Source organism: Rhipicephalus microplus, chromosome 3, assembly GCF_043290135.1.
Source record: "Rhipicephalus microplus isolate Deutch F79 chromosome 3, USDA_Rmic, whole genome shotgun sequence".
NCBI classification, from domain to species: domain Eukaryota; kingdom Metazoa; phylum Arthropoda; class Arachnida; order Ixodida; family Ixodidae; genus Rhipicephalus; species Rhipicephalus microplus.
The window spans coordinates 4,199,813-4,217,615 of NC_134702.1; the positions used below are offsets into that span (position 1 = coordinate 4,199,813).

A 17,803-nucleotide genomic window follows, 5' to 3' on the forward strand; every position below is an offset into this window, starting at 1 on the left:
AGAGACTACGGAAGAAACTGTCCGTACTTCATCTCGTTGCTATTGTTGTGTCGGGGTTGGCTGGCCGGGACGCCGAAAGAGCATAGAACCAAGAGCTGCAGCATGCTGATGCTGCCGGTGGCAGACACCCACGACTTCAGTGAGGAGCGCCGAGAAAAGAAACAGGTCCGTCTCGCACAAGGGCTTCATCACTAATTTATTTACACATACATACATATACTAGTACATAACACTGCCTAAGAGGTGCCACTTGACACTGAAACAAACTGAAACTGAAAACGAAACTAAACAAAACAGCACGACACAACAAAAAGGTTAGATAATTTGTCTGTGAATGTAGTTGAGAGAAAACCTGGTTTAGAAGACAGGAGTAGTGAATATTAGAGAATGATTTGTAGCAATAATGACATGCAACAAAAGAGACCATTGCTTCTTGAGGCTTGCTCTTTTGTATGTTTTCACATTCGATGAGATCAATCGACTTCTTGTCAAGAAACATATACTGTAGCTGCAAGTGAACTTCTTGTGAGCTTGATTTACCGTACCTGAAGTATGCACTATTGTGGTATAAAGTGGACAAATGGAAGCATATAATGCGACCTACCCTACCATCCACAATTTTTGACATCGGTTACTACATACAGTTGCTCATAATTACAGCACACGTGCTCCCCAGAAACAGCATTGAAACAAAATATTTGGGTGTGGTAAGTTTAGCGTGTCTAAAGTAAAATCATCATTCTGATAATAAATCTGTTTCATTAAAGCATATCTTTTGTTTCAGAACAATGTGCAAGGAAAGAATTGCAACCGTTGCAAGGAAGGATATTTCAACTTGGAAGCATCCAACCCCGAAGGCTGCTCTCGTTGCTTCTGTTTTGGGGTCACTGAGCAGTGCAGCAGCAGCTCTTATTACCGAAGTGAGGTGAGTGGATGGAGGTGAAGGCCTTTCTTTTGCTGCACCTGAGGCATGCCTGTGATTTTAAGCAATTTTGAAATGTGTCAGATGTTACAAAACAATACAGTGCTCACATACAACAGTTCATTGTTAATAATAGGAAAGAAGCAAGTATTTACCTCACTGATATGCACATGCTAATAATCATCGAATAAAAATGCCGGGCCTCTGCGGAATGCACAGCGCAGTCACAGCAAAAGCTAGAAGAGCGGCCTTTCAAAACCTTTTCTAACCACTCTTTGGATAACTACTACAAGCACACTGCTGGATACCCACTACACAATAAGTAATCATAATTTTTGTGCAGTAGGCCAGCATTCACTGTGTAGCGTGGTATTCACTACACACTTGTTAAGAATTATGTGCAATTTTTGTATGCAGTGGCTGACGACAATGAAAAAACATGCCTGAAGTGGGTATGCGCCACAGTTAATAGGTGATCAAGAACAAGTTTTCTAATGAGTTGAAGCATTAGATGACCCACTCATTATGCATTCGAATTGTGTGACATCTGGCTGTTCTCTTGATGTTCTAAACACTTTATTATATTAATGCAATTCCTTTACCGACATCAAGCCTAAGGCCTGTTTAGAAACAAGTTTCAAGCACTGGCGTAGCTCAATGGTAGATTACTGGGCAGGCACGCAGCGGACCCGAGTGTCATTGGTGGTTTTTAGTTACTGAGTTTTTTTCGTTTGACACTGGTTACGTACCCAGGTGGCGGCAGACAACTACGGCAGCGCGCGTGACCTGTGTTCTGATCTCATAACAGCTTTCACTGTAAAAGAAAAAAAAATTCTAATAACAAATTGTATGCTGTAATGAAGAGACTGATATTCGTAAGCTGCTTATTTTATCTAACACCAGTACAACATATTCTACAACCTATGTGGGTGCTAGCAATAATGTTAGAATATCCGATGGCCCATGTATAAATGCCAACACTGCTGCTATCACTGCCAGTGTGTATCACTGTAATCTGGCTTTCTGTCATCGGCTGCAAGTTAGACCAAATAGAGAGTTTCATCTTGGACCTACTGTCTGCTCCTTTTGCTCTCGTCATGACCCCATGACAATATGACGTGACACAAGTTGGTCACCACGCCAAGGTAACAGTACTTGCTAAAAGATGCGAACACATAGTCTGCACACTGAACAGCTATGGGGCAGATATTCAGCATGGGTACATTTTAGGTGTGGAGCAGCTCTTCGACTAGCCTGTGTAACGTTGTTTCTCTGAACCACGGCGATGCCAAGTAGGCCACACTTTCCTTCGCAGTGTGTGCACGTAACGTCACTCTCTATCTCTAGCCTGTCGCCACTCGCCACGTGTCATCTCTCTCGCTTCACCCTCTTCACCACTCGCAATGCTCGAGCCCTCTCCTCACCCACGCCACCTTTCTCCATCTGTCAGCGAGAAACCACAGGTAGGGGTGCTCGCGCGCCGTCATCGAGCTCGGCCTTGGTTCCGCAGCGCCAGCACTGTGGACAGCTTGCCGCTGCTTGCCGCGCAATCACTCCAATAGGTGGGACGCTGCCGAGGCTTGCTTCCCACCAGTGTGCACGAACTTTTTTGGCCGTCGCCGACGTTACCGGTTAGCGAAGCTGATCGCATTCGCGAATGGGGATGTCGCGTCTGGAACACCAAGGAGGCGCGAGCCAAAAAAGTCGTACACAAGCGTCAGCAGTGGTAGACCAATGACACCGATAAAGTGCAAGTCAAGAGTGCTGATCGTGTTCGAGAATAGAGGCGGTGCGCGAGTAACACCGACGCTACTACGTGTTTCGCTTCAAACTGTTCTTCCAGCAACCGCGTCGATGCCCGTTTAAACTAGGTCAACGCCGTGCGCATCGCTGCTGCTTCGCATCCCATCAGGGTTTCCTTCGGAAAGACGGTCTATAGTTTTTTATACAATCAGAACTATGTGAAATTTTGTAATGGTGATTAGTACAGTCACATGTTAACAGTGTACATGTTTAAAATTTATACGTGATTTAGATATCCTTTTTCCCAAGATAAACATGCTGTTGATAGAGGACTGGTGCACGAGCTGTAAAACCTCTTGACAACCTCTGCTGCACTGGTATCACTCATTAGCTCTGAACTGGGCTTAGCTAGGGCCTTGCTTTTTTCGAAGTAGGGCATGCAGCTCACTCGGTCGTATGGAGGTTGCATGTTTAGTTCCCGCCTGAGGGAAGTTGTCTTTACGTCCTTCTTTCACGTCTATAAGTACCACATTTATTACAATACACCTAAAGCAGTGCAATTAATGTTCCCTATACTGTCCTTGGCATCATTATTTGCTAGTTTTTGTTAAGTCTTTTTTGTTGCCATTTATCTTGTGCTGTATTATATGTTTCGTAATGGATTACCAACACACACAAGCTTCCACACTTGAGCATACAAAGTTTGTTACACTAGAAGATGCTGATTTGTTCTGCTGTGTGTAGAACACAACTGCACAGTATGGGTTACTACCCACTGCCTAGAGTAACACTTGTATTGACCACCCTTTCCTTCTGTTATGTTTGTGACCAGTCTACGAAAGAAGGATGCTGAAGTTATCTCTTTACAGGTCAGGATGCTCTTGCAAGATTTGCGGGACCCATATGCCCACAATTTCCAGCTGTCCAATCGATACCATTCCAACATTATCACTGATACCATTGTGGTCAACCCATCAAACAACGAAGTCAGCTATTCATCGTTTCCACGTGACCCTGCTGAGAAAGAGACCTTGTTTTGGTCTCTTCCAGCACAATTTTTGGGCAACAAGGTAACCGGTGTTCTCTCATGGGGTAGTTGCCACCATCCTGAGGTGTTTTATTCTCATACACATGTACTTTTTTGTTGCTTTTCAGCTTGCGTCTTATGGAGGAGGGCTTCGCTATACTCAGCGTTTCACAGCAGACAGTGATGGAGAAACCTACAGTGATGCTGATGTTCAGATTACTGTAAGCTATTTTTGTTTGCATGCTAAGCTGCATTGCACAAAATACACCACTGCTTGTACTCACAGAATAATGTTCACATTTCAGGGAAATGGCGTCACCATTTTCTACGTAAACATTCCTCCTCTCCCACCTTCTGAGATGAGAACCTTTGAAATACTATTACGAGAGGTGAGCATGTTTTATTCATGAATATGCTATGGTTTCTACCATGTCCTTTCAAAATATGTGTATCTTTTCACTTTTGGATGCTCAAACAGTTCAGTGCAAGAGCCTTGCTTGTGTATGTTTTGTCATGCCAAATGTGTAAATAAACCCTAAAAATCAAATTTATAACCACTGAATACAATAGACATTTATAGGAATTTAATGAGGAAATTTCCCTTCAATATAGCTACATGTCCATCCTACATAAATTCTCTATGAAGTTATTTAACATAGTATTAAAACTGCTGCGGCGTTGCACCACTGGGGATTCGCTGCTATAGTGGCCACACTTTGATGGGAGTTCAGTGCAAGAGCACTCATGTACTTGCATTTCGCTGCAATTTGCAGATCTACAGGGGTTAAAATTAATGCTATAATGACATGCCTTGTAATTATATTATTGTTCTTGCGCATAAAGCCAGAGCAATGAATTAATTGCATAGCTGAGCTCATAGTCTCATTGCTGTCCAAAGTCAATGCCTGTTGTGACATTTGCATTGCAATAAGTACCACAATTGAACAAGCTCGTGTTATTGATTTTAGTGGATAGTAAAGAACCCTAGGTGGATAAAATTAGTGTTCCCTGCATGGCATGCCTCTTATCTCTTTCATTACCATGAAAAAAAAAGGTTATTATTTATGCTTCAGGAAGACAAGTATTTCCCATTTGAAAAGTATTCCAGCACACATTGTGGTGTGCCAAATTAAATATAATGAAATGCTCTTTTCAAAAATATAAGTTATACAGCCGCAAAAGTCTTTTGGAATGCATAAAAGTGTGAAAAGTGTGTAATTTTTGGTTGCCAGCTGATCAACAGAGCAATAAAGAAAACCATTGTATATGCAAATAAATTCAAAACAAAGAAAATTCAAAATATTAGTTTTAAAGATAAAAGACCGAGGATTTTCCCAGCAGCGCACACACATTGGTTCATACTAATGTCTGCCAAAAGTCACTATGGAGCTGAAATGAAAAAACTTGAAAAGAATTCTGGAAGTTCAGTGATTGTTATAACTGCTAAGAACAGCTATGTGCATGAGAAACAGATTCAACGTGCAAAAACAAACTTTTCAAAGCATCCATCACCAGTGATCGATTTGAGTAGTTGTGGTAACAAAGTAGTTGACTTAATCATGGTTTTGGCCTATACAAATGCATAATTCAAGCTTTGTGTTTTTATGTTCATATAACCTCTGACCAAAACAAAGAAACACAGCATATGTCACTGGTGAAAGTGGTTTATAACAAACTGAACAAACACCTGAACACTGTGCGAGCATTGGGATGGCAATAGCATGGTTCAACAATCTTGTGACCACTCATTAATGTATTCAGCTGGTCCAGTTAGTACTTGCCTAGTTCATCCATTATGCTTGGGAACAGACATTATAGACTACACGGAAACTACACGGAACAAACTGCATTTGTCCTGTGTGTTTTGGTGTCGTAGTACTCTGTAATGTGCGTTCGCCAGAATGATAGATGCATTTAAGTTTGGGAGCTCAGTGTCCATGACATTTTTTTTTTTCAATTGCTGCCTTTGAATGTTTTCTACATGAGCACGCTTAGGCATTGCCAACAAATTCACTTGTACAGGACAAATGGCAGCGAGTAGACTCTCGTGGCCCGACGGTGGCCACCCGTGAGGACATAATGAAGGTGCTGGCCAATGTGGAGGTTCTGCTGATTCGGGCATCCTTCAGCTCGCGAATGCGCAGCTCTAGCCTAAGTGATGTCTCACTCTCAACAGCCGTTCCTCTGCGGTCTGCAGGCCATGCTGTGGCTGTAGAAGTGGAGCAGTGCATCTGCCCTCCTGGATACAATGGTCTCTCTTGTGAGGTGAGACCATCTGTTGCCATAGAAAGAATGGTGCTCGACTGCTGACCCAAAGGTTATGTGATCAAAACCCAGCTGCGGGGGCCGCATTTCGAGGGAGGCAAAATGCTAGAAGCCTGTTTGCTCATATTTAGATGACTGAACCCTGTGTCCTTGAAGTTGTTAGAGCCCTCCACTCCTGTGTCTCTCATTATTATCCCAGACATTAATGTATTACCTCAGATTGAGTGAGTAGTGCAACTGCCTATGTCAGTGGTAAGTTCAGAAAGCACTCCTGCAAAAATACTACGATATGTTTCTGTTCATCCCTGTATTTTTCAGGACATGTACCCCATCAAGCATGAGGTTATGTAATACACTCCCTGAAAGGAATAAATCTACTTCAAGTGGTCACAAACTGCTCTTTAGAGCTTAGTCACTGACCCACAGTTTCCCTGCGCATTGGTAATCGACTGTTGCAGGACACCACACCAGACTTGACCTTCGTTAAGAATGCTAGTGGCATTCGTTGACACAATGACAAGAAACTCTGGAAGTGACCACTTTATCGTAGAAATTTTTATGAAAGCTAAGGCAACCACCCATAGGGCATTCAGCGTAGTAGACTGGGATGCCTTCTGTAAACGTTGGGCAGAGGACTCCCATAAGTACGAACAGTCTCAGAATCAAGTGGCTTTACTGCTTCTGTCGTGGTAGCGACACTGGCCTTCCTGATTTTTGCAGTTCAAAGCCCCAGTGCACAGTCACAGCTCATTCTCCTGGATTTCCCATTATGGCTCGGGTTGCGTGCCACGAGCCTTTCTCCAACCCATCTCGTATGTGAACAAGGTGTGCAAGTGCACCATCAGAGGTCTCGCACATGGACGCCTGGCATGTGCCTCGTGCCCTCTTGCTCATGACAGCTCGGCAGTCGATGGGCAGAAGCGCATGGGAGGCATGTGGAACCTCCTGAAGCAACTGCTAGACTACTCGCAGTGAAAAAGCAATCAGTGCCTAGCTATTGATAGCCCATTGCCTCCTTTATTAAGAATTCTGGCTCGTTTTCCCAGCAGAGTCAGAGAACACCTATACCACTTTGGAGAACGGAAACTGTACCTTTGGACAGTTGTATCAAAATAACATAGAAATGAGGTGTGGCGGTGCACTGAACTGCAATACTGTGAGGCGAGATGGCACTGCCAGTACTATCATCATTATTAGACAGACGCATTTTTTTTTGCAGCAGGTAGGGTGGCTGACTGCTGGTTTGTGCTGCTCACTTTCTGTGGTATTTTGTTTTTTAGGGGTGAAGCTCCTTAAGGCGTAGGTTGTGCGTCTCGTTTTAGTCCTTAGGGTGTCCGCTGGATGGAGGTACGTGTATATGATGAATATATGATGAAAAGATGCGAGATGGCGGTACTTGGGAGTGCGAGATGGCGGTACTTGGGAGTGTTCACTAAACGGACGGATGGACAGACATACATACATACAGACATGCAGACGGACGAACGGATAGACAGACAGACATATTAACGTACGTGGCCAGCGGATGATTCATGGTTTATTGATAAAAGCCTCCGAAGCTTTGCCCCACTCATCATCATTCACTTCATTGATATGCTGAGATTTTATTCTCATTGCTAAATTATGATTCGCGTGTGGCCAGGTGACCAAACTGGCCTTGACTAGCTAAAACGTCAATCAAGTAAGGTTTGCATTGTTTATTGCGAGTGCTCAAGCCAGTACAACCGTTGTATACAGTCGGGTCCAAACAAAACAAGTCACTCATACATATTAAAAGCTTTCAACCCATGTGTAAAGACTCTTGAAAGTTAGCAAACATATGCATATAACTATATAACTGGACATTGAGATCGCTTAATGGACGTCACTCTCATTGTGTTGCGGTGTTCACATTTAATAGCGTGGCTTCAGGACAAAAATCTGATTTTGCTTTCGGATGCGACGCTCACCAAGTAGTGTTGACCTTGAAGTGAAGTGAATGCATAATGTGGAATCGGGAACGAAACTTGCACATTGCTGATAGATGGGTCGCACAGTGAGAGCAATTAATTTAGTTTTGCTAAATTTGTTACGTAAACAATCATACATGCATGCAGTTCTGAATCTTTCTCCCTCTGCAATCTTACATTGAGTACTTTACAACTGTGCAATGTCGCATCGTGTTGACTGGGTAGGCAGGAGTTTTTGATTCTCAGGCATTAGCACATATCATAGGTAATATGCATTTAAGTGATGGGAATAAAAAATATTTCAGGCTTGTTACATTTCTGATTAGAGTCAAGTGAAATGATTAGTACAGCTAGAATTTCTCATCACAAGTAGTGATCGGTCTCCTGAGTATGCAGTGAACATGTATGCTAAAGGAACAGAGTTATGAGGTGGGTGCTTACAGATTGAAAAGGCATAATTCTAAGAAAGTAAGCTTTAGGCATGCATTGTACATTTTTGTTGCTTGTACATCTTTGTCCATGCTCATACGGTACCTGGCCTCTGCTCAGCCCTGAGCACAATCTCATTTTTGCATAGACATGTAGAAAGAACTTGAGCACTCTCGTGCCAGCAACCTCTCCTGAAACGAATCGGTGGCACATGATGTGAATCTGTCCAAATGCTGGATCAACAAAGGTCACAATTATTTCATACTTGTTATTGTGTTCACTTTTTCAGTGTACTTGTGCTTGAAAGTTTAAGTTGTTTTCTCCCTGCTACTTTTAGAGATTTCGACTTTAAGTACATAAAATATTGCAGTGTGGCTGTGGGTAAGTCAAGATCATGTACGGTTCAACTAGCTCTGCAGTTTTCTAAATTTTTTTCGTGACAGTAGTGCACAGAACTTCACTTCTCAGTGGTAGACACTATAGCTATGACAACCTAATTGAAACAAAAGCAAATGTGCTCAAAGGAATCTGGGACATTTCTCTGCTAAATGACCTACACTTCCATGCGTACGTTAGCTCTTTCTTGGCAGACCGTAATGCCACTATTTAATCTACCAACTTAGATTCAAAGAGTTCAAGTTAGGGGCTAAGGGCACGCCGCAGGGTGCCCCTCTTTTTGGAAATAGCGATGAAAGGTCTATCAGAAAAGCTTGCTCGAGTCGAGGGCATGAACAATGCGCTGACGACATCACCGTTTGGTGTGGTGTGAGATCTGATGGGGCCTTGGAGTGCGCCCTTCAGGAAGCTTTGGATGTTACTGAAGAGTACATTAAAGAAACAGGACTCCATCAAAGTTGAAACTACTGCTTTATAGACCAAATTCCCGAGGTATGAGGTACTCTACACATCTCAAACAGATTTCCATCAATATACATGTGAAATCTGGCCAGATGATACCTAGAGTTCACTCTGTCAGGATTTTAGGTTTATTACTTAATGCAAAAGGACACAACAATCAAACTGTTGCCCACGTGAAGGCACAGATGAAGAATATGCTCAGAATAATCACAAGTCTCTCGAATTGCAGAGGTGGCCTCAGTGGGAGCAATCTCCTGAGGCTGTATTATGCCTTCCTTATGAGCCGCATAAACTGCATTACATCGGTGCTACAATGGTCTCGCTCAAAGGAAGCCAGAATTGATGCACTGATAAAAAAAATAATCAAATGCATACTGTAAATTCCTGCTAGCACTAGCATAGAGAAGCTTCTCAAACTTCTCGACCGCCTCATTCTCATTGGCTTAAAGGATTTCTCTGGGCAGATAGTTGTGCTGTACGCACAAACATCGAGCCTCTTCAGCGAACCACATCAGATTTACTTCAAGTTGAAGAACCTGTCTAGGAAACTTGAGGTTAAAGGAGGCAACTGCTCATGTGTACCTGGCCTCTGCGAAAGGTGCTAGCACTTTGGTGCTGCATTGCTACACTGCTGCAGGCAGGGCCCTATTAGTCTTCAGGGTAACTATGCTGCGATTCCTGCTGCCGCTTGCATGTATCCTATTGAGTTCCGTTGTCTCATCAAAAGCTGAGTATACATGCCATTCACTTGATTACAGAATGGGGCTAAGCCTGGGCCAGTGTTGCTTGAGATAAGGCAAATCGTAGTTTCGATTGCAATGGGAGTGCTCCTTTCTTTCTGTTCGGCAATCTGTTTAAATGAATAGGGTCTGTGCTTCTAAGTACTCGCTTGTTGGTGTTGGCAATAGTTGATATTCAAAGCAGATATATGCATACACACTATGCATTGCTACGAATGCACGGACATGTATATATGCACGAACATACATGCATGCTACGCACACACGAGGAAGGATTACAGCAGCTCAATTTGAGAATCGGGAGCACTAAGACTTGCACAAAAAACAAGTATATACGAGAAATAGTCATACAGATAGCGCTATAAGTTTCCTAAAGTGCTTGCTTATATAAACAAAACTATACTCTGCACTTACAGAAACCCGAATATTGATAAGAATGTACTCAGGGTAAATAATGGTGTGCTCACTGAGGAGAATTAAGTTGCACAAACTACTGTAGTGTCCGTCACCTTCTTTCAAACGTGCAAGTTTCTGATCTGCGTCATTCTTCGTAGCACGTCGTCTACATCCTTCGGGAAGTGATAGAACGATACTTTGCCATCTTTCCACCGCGATGCTATGCATTGCGGCACATTGCAATGGTCTCTGGACATAACTTTCTTCTTTTCGGACTTGTGTGTGCGGCATGGTGAAAAGAACTATGCGGCCGCTTCTCAACACGCGCAACGTGGTAACATGTCTCCTTTCTGTAGCTTGCACGAGTGTGCGTCCAAGGAATGCTTTATTGAATGATAGCGCGCGCTCTTATATACATGTTATCTCGAAGGGTGTTGCTGCTAACTGGGCACGTGTGTGCATGCATGTCTGCCACATCTCCCATTTTAACGAAAACAAAATTTACAGTTCTGGCAATGAATATTTTTACGGTGGCCGTCGGTTGCATTCATTTTTGCGTAGTTGCGGCTCGACGAGACTGACGTCGGCTTGATCTTCTCGCGTGGGGGGCACCAGTGGAGCGGGGGCCAAGCGGAGATGATCTCTGGTACTCTGCAATTGGAGCCCATCTTTGGTATCGACAATGCAGGCTCTCGTACTGTTCGCAGGCTTGACAACCATAGCAGGAGACCGGGACTTTGAAGACACGTACACTGTGATGCAGGAGCCATCAGGAAGTCCTGGTAAAGGCTTTGTACCCCTGTTGTAGAAGGAAGGTTGTCTACTTCTGATGTTATGGAGCCGCCGTTGGACCACCTCCGGGGGTATAGTCAGTGGTCGCAAGTGGGTTTCTGTGACTGGCAGCAGCGTCCTCGCATGTCCGCCCATGAGCCTCTGCATTGAATATTTCAAATAGGAATCGCGGGGTGTGTTCCTTCAATCAAACAAGGCAGCGAAAAAATCTACTGAGCCATACCTATACCTTTTAAGATTTTTAGGCTTCTTGTACTGCACGTTCAGCCATTTTGTTTGAGTGGGATTGATAGGAACTGAAGCAAATATGGTGCAAGCCAATCTTACCGACAAATTCACAACATTTCTGGCTGCTGAATGGTGGTCCATTGTTCATGCATAGGCGCTGGAAGAAGCCATGAGTGGTGAATATGCCTGCGGAAGCAGCAATCACCTTGTCGGCTGTCAACGTCACAGGCCTGATTTCAAAGATGGAATAAAAGTCAACAACCACCAAGTACTGTGCCATTGTGATAGCATATGTCAGCTCCAACAACCTCCCAGGGTAGGCTTGGAATTTCATGGCTGATCAATGGCAAGTGCAGATTTCGTGGCTTGTGCTTTTCGCAGGTGCCACAGTGTCGAGCAACTTCTTTTATGTCGCTGTTTATAAAAGGTCAATAAAGGACAGTTCGGGCAGGTGCTTTCATTTTTTCCGCCCCTCCACGCGCCGCATGAAGGTAGACAAGAATTTCGTTGCACATCTTCACAGGAATAATAAGGCGGTTGTTCCTGAACACTAGGCCATCTTGCGTATGCAGCTCATCCCAGAAGCTCCAGTAGCACTGTAGCCCACTGCTGTGAGCTTTGCTCTCCGGCCACTGACTGCTTGCATACTGCCGAAGTTTTACCATCACAGGGTCCTGGTCGGTCTCTTGCAGAACGTGGCTCAGCCGTGTGTCTTAAACCGGCAGGCAGGCAATGGTGTTCAACTGATAATTCAGGCACTGTTCTTGTAATGTTGCTTTGCTCGGCGACCGTGGTAAAGCGTCAGCAACAAATAGCAGTTTTCTGGGTGTGTATGGGATGACTGTCGGGTACCTTTGCAAGCTGAGCCGCATGTGTTGAAGGCTTAGAAGACATTGGCATAATGGCTTCTTGAATATCATTTCTAGTGGCTTGTGGTCAGATTCTACCCACAATTTCAGGCTGCCTGAGAAGATAGCCGGGAAACCTTTCACAGCCGCGAACAATTGACAGCATCTCCTTTTTGATCTGGGCATGTCTTTGCTGCGTTTTTGTCAAGGAACGCGATGAATACGCTAGTAGATACCCATCTTGTATGATCACTGTGACAATTACATTCTGGCTGGCATCTACTGACAGCCTAATTGGTTTTCCCTTCTCATGATAACTTAGTACAGGCGCTGTCGCAAGCGCTTCCTTCAGAGCCTTGAAGCCTGCATCTTGGTGGTCTTCCCAAAGCTACGAAACATTCTTCTTTAGCAGTTCTCAAAGTGGTGTTGTTAGGTCTGACAGATTCGGAATAAAGCGAGAGACAAAATTTACCATGCCCAAGAACGTCTGCAGCTCTTTCTGGTTGCTCGGCATTTGGACTTGCAAGATGTCTTCTAGCCGTTGGGTATCCAGGCTCAGGCTGTCACGTGTCAGAACGTGTCCCAGGTACCGGACAGACTCCTGTAAAAAATGGCATTTGTTTTTGTTCAATTTCAGTTTGTACTCTCGACAACGTCGTAGAACGTGTTCAAAGTTTGCATCATGCTGCTCTCTTGATCGGCCCCACACTAGAATGTCGTTCATGACAACCGCTATGTCTTCGAGGCCTTCTAGTACTCGGTGCATGGCTCGCTAAAATATTTCTGGTGAGAACAAGATTCCAAATGGTATCCATAAAAACTTGTAACGGCCATATAGAGTGCACATAGTGCCAATTTTGGATCTTTATTTATCAAGCTTGATCTGCCAGAAACCGGAGACTGCATCCAAAGTTGTAAGGTACTGCGCCACACTGACCGAAGGCAGTGTGGTGCAGTATTGTCATTATTGTCAGTATTGTCATTATTGTACTCTATTGGCAGTGTGCCAGTATTGGCATTGGATAGTGCTCTTGAAGCAAAGCTTTGTTTAGATCGAAAGGATCAAGACAAATGCGTACCTTTTCTCCTTTCGTAACAAGGACCATGTTTCTGGCCCTCTCTGTCGGCTCGGTCACTTTCTCAATGACTCCAGCAGTCTCCATGCGGTTGAGCTCAGCTTTCATCTTGCTTTGTAATCTATTGGAATCTGCCATGCTGGTTTCACTACTCCCTTGGACTCGGGCTTGAGCTTAAGATGGTAGACAATACCCTCCAGTTGACCTAGACCTTCAAACACGTCTTCATAAGGCTTGGCAGCGCCGTAAAGCTCTGTTTGGTCGATAGAGCAGACTCGTTGGAGCAAGCTAAGCTCTTCGGCAACTGTACCACTCAAGGTCACGACGACTTCGTCATCCACGACAAAAAAAAAATCTGAGAGAATCTTGCTTTTGCTTGTTGCCACTTGAAAAGTTCGTTGCACTTTACGTAACTGTCAACTATATTATATCATGTGCTAAAGCTAAATCTCAAGGGGTACATTTTCCAGGGAAGTGCCTCTAAGCCTGAACAAAAGAAAAGCCTGCAGCCCCCTGATCCCCTATTATTTACGCCAATGATACTACTATACTGCTTGTGTACTAACTGTATGCTAGCACACTGCATGTTTAAATAATAAATATAAACAGTTATGTGGTGCTTAAATGATGTGTCGGTCTCTATGAGTTGTTAGGAACATGCTTCTACATTGAAAACGCCAATAGTTACCTTAAACTAGCATTTTTTTTTGCTCCGAAGGCACTTAAGGCTGCTCCAAACCACCATTTTTTCTGCCCTGGAATCTGTTCCTAAAAGCAAAATGCTGCTTTTATTACTGCAAGTGCAAGCAGAGGAGTGCTTCTAAGGGAGCATTCAATGCTGAAGAAACGAAAGCTTGCGCAGCATGCTTTCCTCGGAACATTGATTTAACAGATGCCTTTTGTAAATGGGAACAATGTTAAGTCAAAAGTTGGCGCCCTGTTTACACTGGTCTAGTGAGCCCTGGAAACTACAGATTCTTCTGATAGTGGAGCTCCACAGACTACTGGGTAGGGCTACTGTGAAACAACTTGTACTTCTCAGCATATGTAACCGTTGGAATCGAACTTTTTGCGAAATTTTGTGCGTGGGGCAGTTTGTTGGAAAAAAGATTGACGAAGAAGGTGACGATCTGTTCTGGCCTTCGATTCTCGTGCTGCAGCAGTAAACCATGGAGTTGGGCTGCAGTTTATATTAAATTAAAAATCAATGGGAGGCTCGATTGTCTTCAAGTATATCGTTATATTCAGGTTTGTTTTATCGAGGTTTGAGTGAATGTTTGAACTCTCTTGATGTGTGAGTTCTACCATAATGGCTGCAGTTGCCTACCATCCTTGTAGTCATTTGAGATAAGCCCATTTTATGTCGTGCTGTCGCCACCATGGCAACCACCATCATCATAATCATCATTATCATCAGTTTCATTATGCCCACTGCAGGGAGAAGGCCTTCCCCAAATTCTGCAATCAACCTGGTCCTGTGCTTTCTGCTGCCCCATTATACCTGCAAGCTTTTAAATCTCATTGGCCCACCTATTTTTCCGTCTACCCTTTGTGTGTTTGCCTTCTCTGGGAATCCAGCCAGTTACCCTTAATGACCAGCGGTTATCCTGCCTATGTGCCACGTGTTTGACCCATATTCATTTCTTCTTCTTGATTTCAACTATGATATCGCTAACCCCGGTTTGTTCCCTGACCCACTCTGCTCCCTTCTTGTCTCTTATGGCTAACCTCCCTGTCCTTCCTCATCTATTCCTCCTCCTTGTCTCTTAAGGTTACACCGATCTTTTTTCTTTCCATCTCTCACTGCATCGTCCTCAATTTAAGCTGAACCCTCTTTGTAAGCCTCCAGGTTTCTGTTCCGTAGGTAAATACCAGCAAGACGCATGTATTATATATCTTTCTCTTGAGGGTTAGTGGCAGATTACCATTCATTGAGAATGCTTGCCAAATAAGCTCCACCCCATTCTTATTCTTCTAGTTACTTCAATCTTGTGGTTCGGCTCCGCAGTTACTACCTGTCTTAAGTAGACGTACTCTTTAACAACTTCAAGTGCCCTGCTACCTATCTTGAAGCGCTGTTGTCTTCAGAGGTTGTTGTACATTACTTTCGTTTTCTGCGGATTAACTTTAAGACCTTCCTTTCTGCTCTCTTTGTCTAATTCAGTAATTATGTATTGCGATTCGTCCCCTGAGTTACTGAGCAATGCAATGTCATCGGCAAAGCTCAGGTTACTAAAGCACTCCCCATTAACTCTTATCCCTGACTCCTTCCAATCTAAGGCCCTGAAAACCTCCTGTAAACACAGTGAATAGCGTTGGAGAGATCATGTCTTCCTGCCCTACACCCTTCTTTATTGGGATTTTATCACTTTCTTCATGAAGGACTATGATGGCTGTGGATCTGCTGTACATTTCTTTCAGTATGTTTATATAGGCTTCGTCGAAGCCCTGATATCGCAGGACCTACATGACTGCTGATATCTTGACCGAATCAAATGCCTTCTCAAAATTTGTGAAAGTTATGTATAGGAGTTGTTTGTATTCCACGCATTTCTCTGTTGCCTGATTTATAGTATACATAACGATCTATTGCTGAGTAGCATGTAGTAAACCCTGCTTAGTCTTTTAATTGATTGAACTCTAATGGCGTCTTAATTTTATTAGCTAATATTTTCCTAAAAAGCTTGTAGACAACGAACAGTAAGCTGACTGTCCCGTAATTTTGCAAGTCCTTGGCATCTTCTTTCTTATGTATTAACATGATTTTGGCATTCTTCCAGGATTCTGGTAAATGTTTTTATGAAAAATCATAAAGCATGCTATTTACATGTTGCTTTTCATTTATGTCTTTCACCTAAGGAATGCGCACCGGGCTACATTAGGGATGTCAGTGGCCCTGGCCTTGGAAGGTGCACACGATGCCGCTGCAATGGCCACTCAGAGTCGTGTGACGCAGCTTCTGGAAACTGTGTTGTAAGTACTCATATCGTTAAAAAGTGCAATATCTGCTAATATACTGCTTTGTGCTATGCAGAGATTATCCATTTTGTCTGTGAATTAATCTGGGTATCCTTGCTTTCCTTGGTGCTTCCAGAGGTGTAGGCACAACACTGTAGGAGATTACTGCCAGAGGTGTGCTGATGGATTTTATGGTGACGCAACCAGGGGCACACCTGAGGACTGTAAACCTTGTCCGTGTCCGCACACAATGCCATCCAACCAGTAAGAAATGAATGCAATCATTGCCTGTTTGAAAATTTAATTCAGTGACATTGTGTTTGCATTACTCCCCAAAAAGTGCAAATTTGAGTACAGTCCCAGTGAACCACAAATATTATGTAGACATACATGGTATGTTTCTCATGAACATTGTAAATGCCTCTTAGATATCCATAGAAATTTAAATTATGAAGATTAGATGTACCCGCAACTATGATAAGCTCGGCCGAGCAAGGTTGCAGGTATGTTCCACTTGGACATTGAATGGACATTCATTATATATACACAGACATTGTCATTTAGTAAATAAAAGAATTTTTTTGTGCTTTTGCACTTTTACTGCATGTAGTTGGTGTGTTGCACCTGCGGTTCCATGGCAGTCTTATTCATTGCAGCTCAGCTGTACTTTTAGAGAGCATCAAAGGCATGAGGCTGCCCGGATTGATTGATATGTGGAATTTAACATCCCAAAACCACCGCATGATTAGGAGAGAGGCCGTAGTGGAGGGCTCCTGAAATTTCGACCACATGGGGTTTTTTAACATGCACCCGAATTTGAGCACACGAGCCTACAGCATTTTCGCCTCAATAGAAAATGCAGCCGCCGCAGTCGGGATTCGAACTCACAACCTGCGGGTCAGCAGCCAAGTACCTTAACCACTAGACCACTGCAGCGGGTTGAGGCTTGCCGGATTGCTATCAGACGACAAAGTTATGGCCAGGCTCACGACGTTGATGCTTTCAATAAATATAGCACACCAGCTAAAAGCCAGACTGCAGTGGTATCTAGCACACAAAACTATACATGCAGCAAGTACGAAGGCAGCGTGGGGGTGGGAATAAGCCTGCTTTGTTTCTCTTGAGCTTCCTTTCCTCCTCTTTCTTTTTTCAGCTTTTCTGTCTTTATTTCTCCTGTATTTCTTTCATCTATTTCCCTTGCACTTTCTATTTGTCTTTCTATTTCTTCCTTTTCCATCTCTTTCTATTTCTTGTTTGCTTCATCTTTTCTATTTGTTATGTGGTTTTGCTCGCATACGCGAACTGACGACAGCCCAGGCCCATAAAGTGCTTCATACTTAAAAGCACCTTCAGGCTGCATGATTTCGCACTACCATGAACCGCAGCACTAACGCCACTCATGTTAATTTTATGTTCGTTGACTCACTTAATCTCCTCACGCATGTAAGTGTATGCATTACGCATGCTCAAACGTTACATATTCATTTATGTTCAAGTACTTTCGAGATTTTATGTGGCAATATATATTTATCATTCTAAACGTCAACTAAAGTGGTTTTGAAAAATGGCAAG

The 17,803-nt window shown here is 43.5% G+C and overlaps 1 protein-coding gene across 33 annotated transcripts in view; it reads left to right on the top strand.

Annotated features, from left to right (window-relative positions):
• trol (terribly reduced optic lobes) overlaps positions 1-17,803 on the top strand; it is a 531,158-nt gene that overhangs the window by 370,793 nt on the left and 142,562 nt on the right. For all 33 annotated transcript variants that reach the window (XM_075888764.1, XM_075888744.1, XM_075888745.1 and 30 more), the window contains 7 exons: positions 785-925; positions 3,535-3,735; positions 3,821-3,913; positions 3,998-4,081; positions 5,715-5,957; positions 16,133-16,246; positions 16,368-16,495. In XM_075888764.1, the coding sequence (XP_075744879.1) occupies positions 785-925; positions 3,535-3,735; positions 3,821-3,913; positions 3,998-4,081; positions 5,715-5,957; positions 16,133-16,246; positions 16,368-16,495 (1,004 nt within the window). The remainder of the gene's footprint in view (positions 1-784; positions 926-3,534; positions 3,736-3,820; positions 3,914-3,997; positions 4,082-5,714; positions 5,958-16,132; positions 16,247-16,367; positions 16,496-17,803) is intronic.